At 36.4% G+C, this 1,641-nt stretch overlaps 1 protein-coding gene across 1 annotated transcript in view; it reads right to left on the reverse strand.

Annotated features, from left to right (window-relative positions):
- Positions 1-1,065, reverse strand: part of LOC107705769 (putative ATP-dependent RNA helicase DDX11-like protein 8) — a 9,903-nt gene extending 8,838 nt beyond the window's left edge. Inside the window, exons 1-2 of the mRNA XM_016509222.1 lie at positions 613-1,065; positions 313-525 (exon numbers count right to left, since the gene is read on the reverse strand). Of these exons, the coding sequence (XP_016364708.1) occupies positions 313-525; positions 613-741 (342 nt within the window). The 5' untranslated portion in view covers positions 742-1,065. The remainder of the gene's footprint in view (positions 1-312; positions 526-612) is intronic.
- Positions 1,066-1,641: the final 576 nt, after the last annotated feature.

Genomic DNA, 1,641 nt, shown 5'->3' on the forward strand with positions numbered 1-1,641 from the left:
ATATATATATATATATATATATGTATGTATATATATATATGTGTGTGTGTGTGTGTATTATTTTGAAAATATTTTGGGTGTTTTTACATTCCAATATTACATTTTTTACTTACTATAATACTGTACTGTTAGATGTATTATTTGTTCATATATTTGATTATTTTAAATTTATTTTTGTTTATTTTAATATAACATTTCATTTTATTTATTTGTATTTTTTACACTGCTTTTCTCTAGCTAGGACCCAGGTTGAAAACCCCGGCACATGACTTGGTCTGATGAACTGTAAGAGGCACATAATAATTCTCATACCTTTAACTTGTTCACAATGTCTCTCTCTGCTTTCTTCTGCACAAATTCAGACACCCAGTCTGGCTCTGATGTTTGGCTGGTGCTGTTCTCCTCCTTCACAGCATCACACTTCTTCTCCGGCCCATCCTGAAGTTTAGCAGCCTCCAGTTTCTTCTGCTCCTCATAGTTTCTCAGCCATGTCAGTGAACCACATATAAGACTCAGAGATTTTCCCTGCAGGATCAAACACAAGAAAGCGTAAACATTCACTGTCATCTTAAAAGAGACGGTGAGATGAACGGATCTCGAGCGCAGACTGACCGTGCCAGTGGGACTCTCGAATATACCGACTTTCCCCTGATCCAGAGCAGTGTAAAGGGCCTCCATGAAGCTCTCCTGGATGTGATAGGGCTGGAAAGGGAAAGGAAACCGACTACTCTTGCTCTCCATGTCATATAATCAAGATCAGCTCAGATTCCTGCATACACCACATACACTGCATTTGGCCGAGTCAAACTGACAATAAACTCCTCACAGAGTCAACGGAACATGACTTAAGTTCATATCTAAATCTGTCGCTTTCCCCGTGTAATTATATTGAGATCACAGAGGGCAACAAAGAAATATCACCTGTTATTTCATATAAAAGAAAAACTAGATCCGACAGCGTAAACTTCCTCGAACAACCGCGCCAGTCTTCTGCTTCAGCCAATGAAAACGAGGAAAAACTTCTTATCGCGTAGGGACCAGCGTCAAATTTTACTCTCTCATAAAAACCGAAATAAGAAACTCCCGATTTCCCTTTCTAGAACGTCTTCCGTTGATTCACTAGTTATCATTCTTTTATTTAAACATGAGTTATGTTTTCTTTGAAGTCGTCTGTTTGTTTGAAATATTATCGTATTTATACTATTGTATTTTATGATCTCACTGTTAATTTAGTATAATTTATATACTATTTATGGTATTTATTCTTATTTTGAATTAGCTTATATTTTTATCTTTCAGTTTTTATTTTATTTTTAATAATCGTGTTATATACTGTTGTCATTTTTATAAGCTTTGTTTTTATATATATTTTGGAAAGTGTACAGTATAAATACAAATGAGTATTTTTAACATAAGTGTATTATACAGTATATAGCAGGGGTGGGAGAAAAAATAGATTCTCCGATGCATCGCGATTCTCTCTTCAACGATTCTGAATATTTCAGAATCATTCTGAGCTTGGTTTTCCCCCCGCAATTGGCATGCGTGCACACTAGAGACGCAGACGTCATTGCACAGAATTTGCGCTGTGAGACACGTGCACATTGCTTGACAGTGTGTGCTTCCACCCGCCGTTATTTC

This window comes from Sinocyclocheilus rhinocerous, unplaced genomic scaffold (assembly GCF_001515625.1).
Source record: "Sinocyclocheilus rhinocerous isolate Xijiao unplaced genomic scaffold, SAMN03320098_v1.1 scaffold834, whole genome shotgun sequence".
NCBI classification, from domain to species: Eukaryota; Metazoa; Chordata; class Actinopteri; order Cypriniformes; family Cyprinidae; genus Sinocyclocheilus; species Sinocyclocheilus rhinocerous.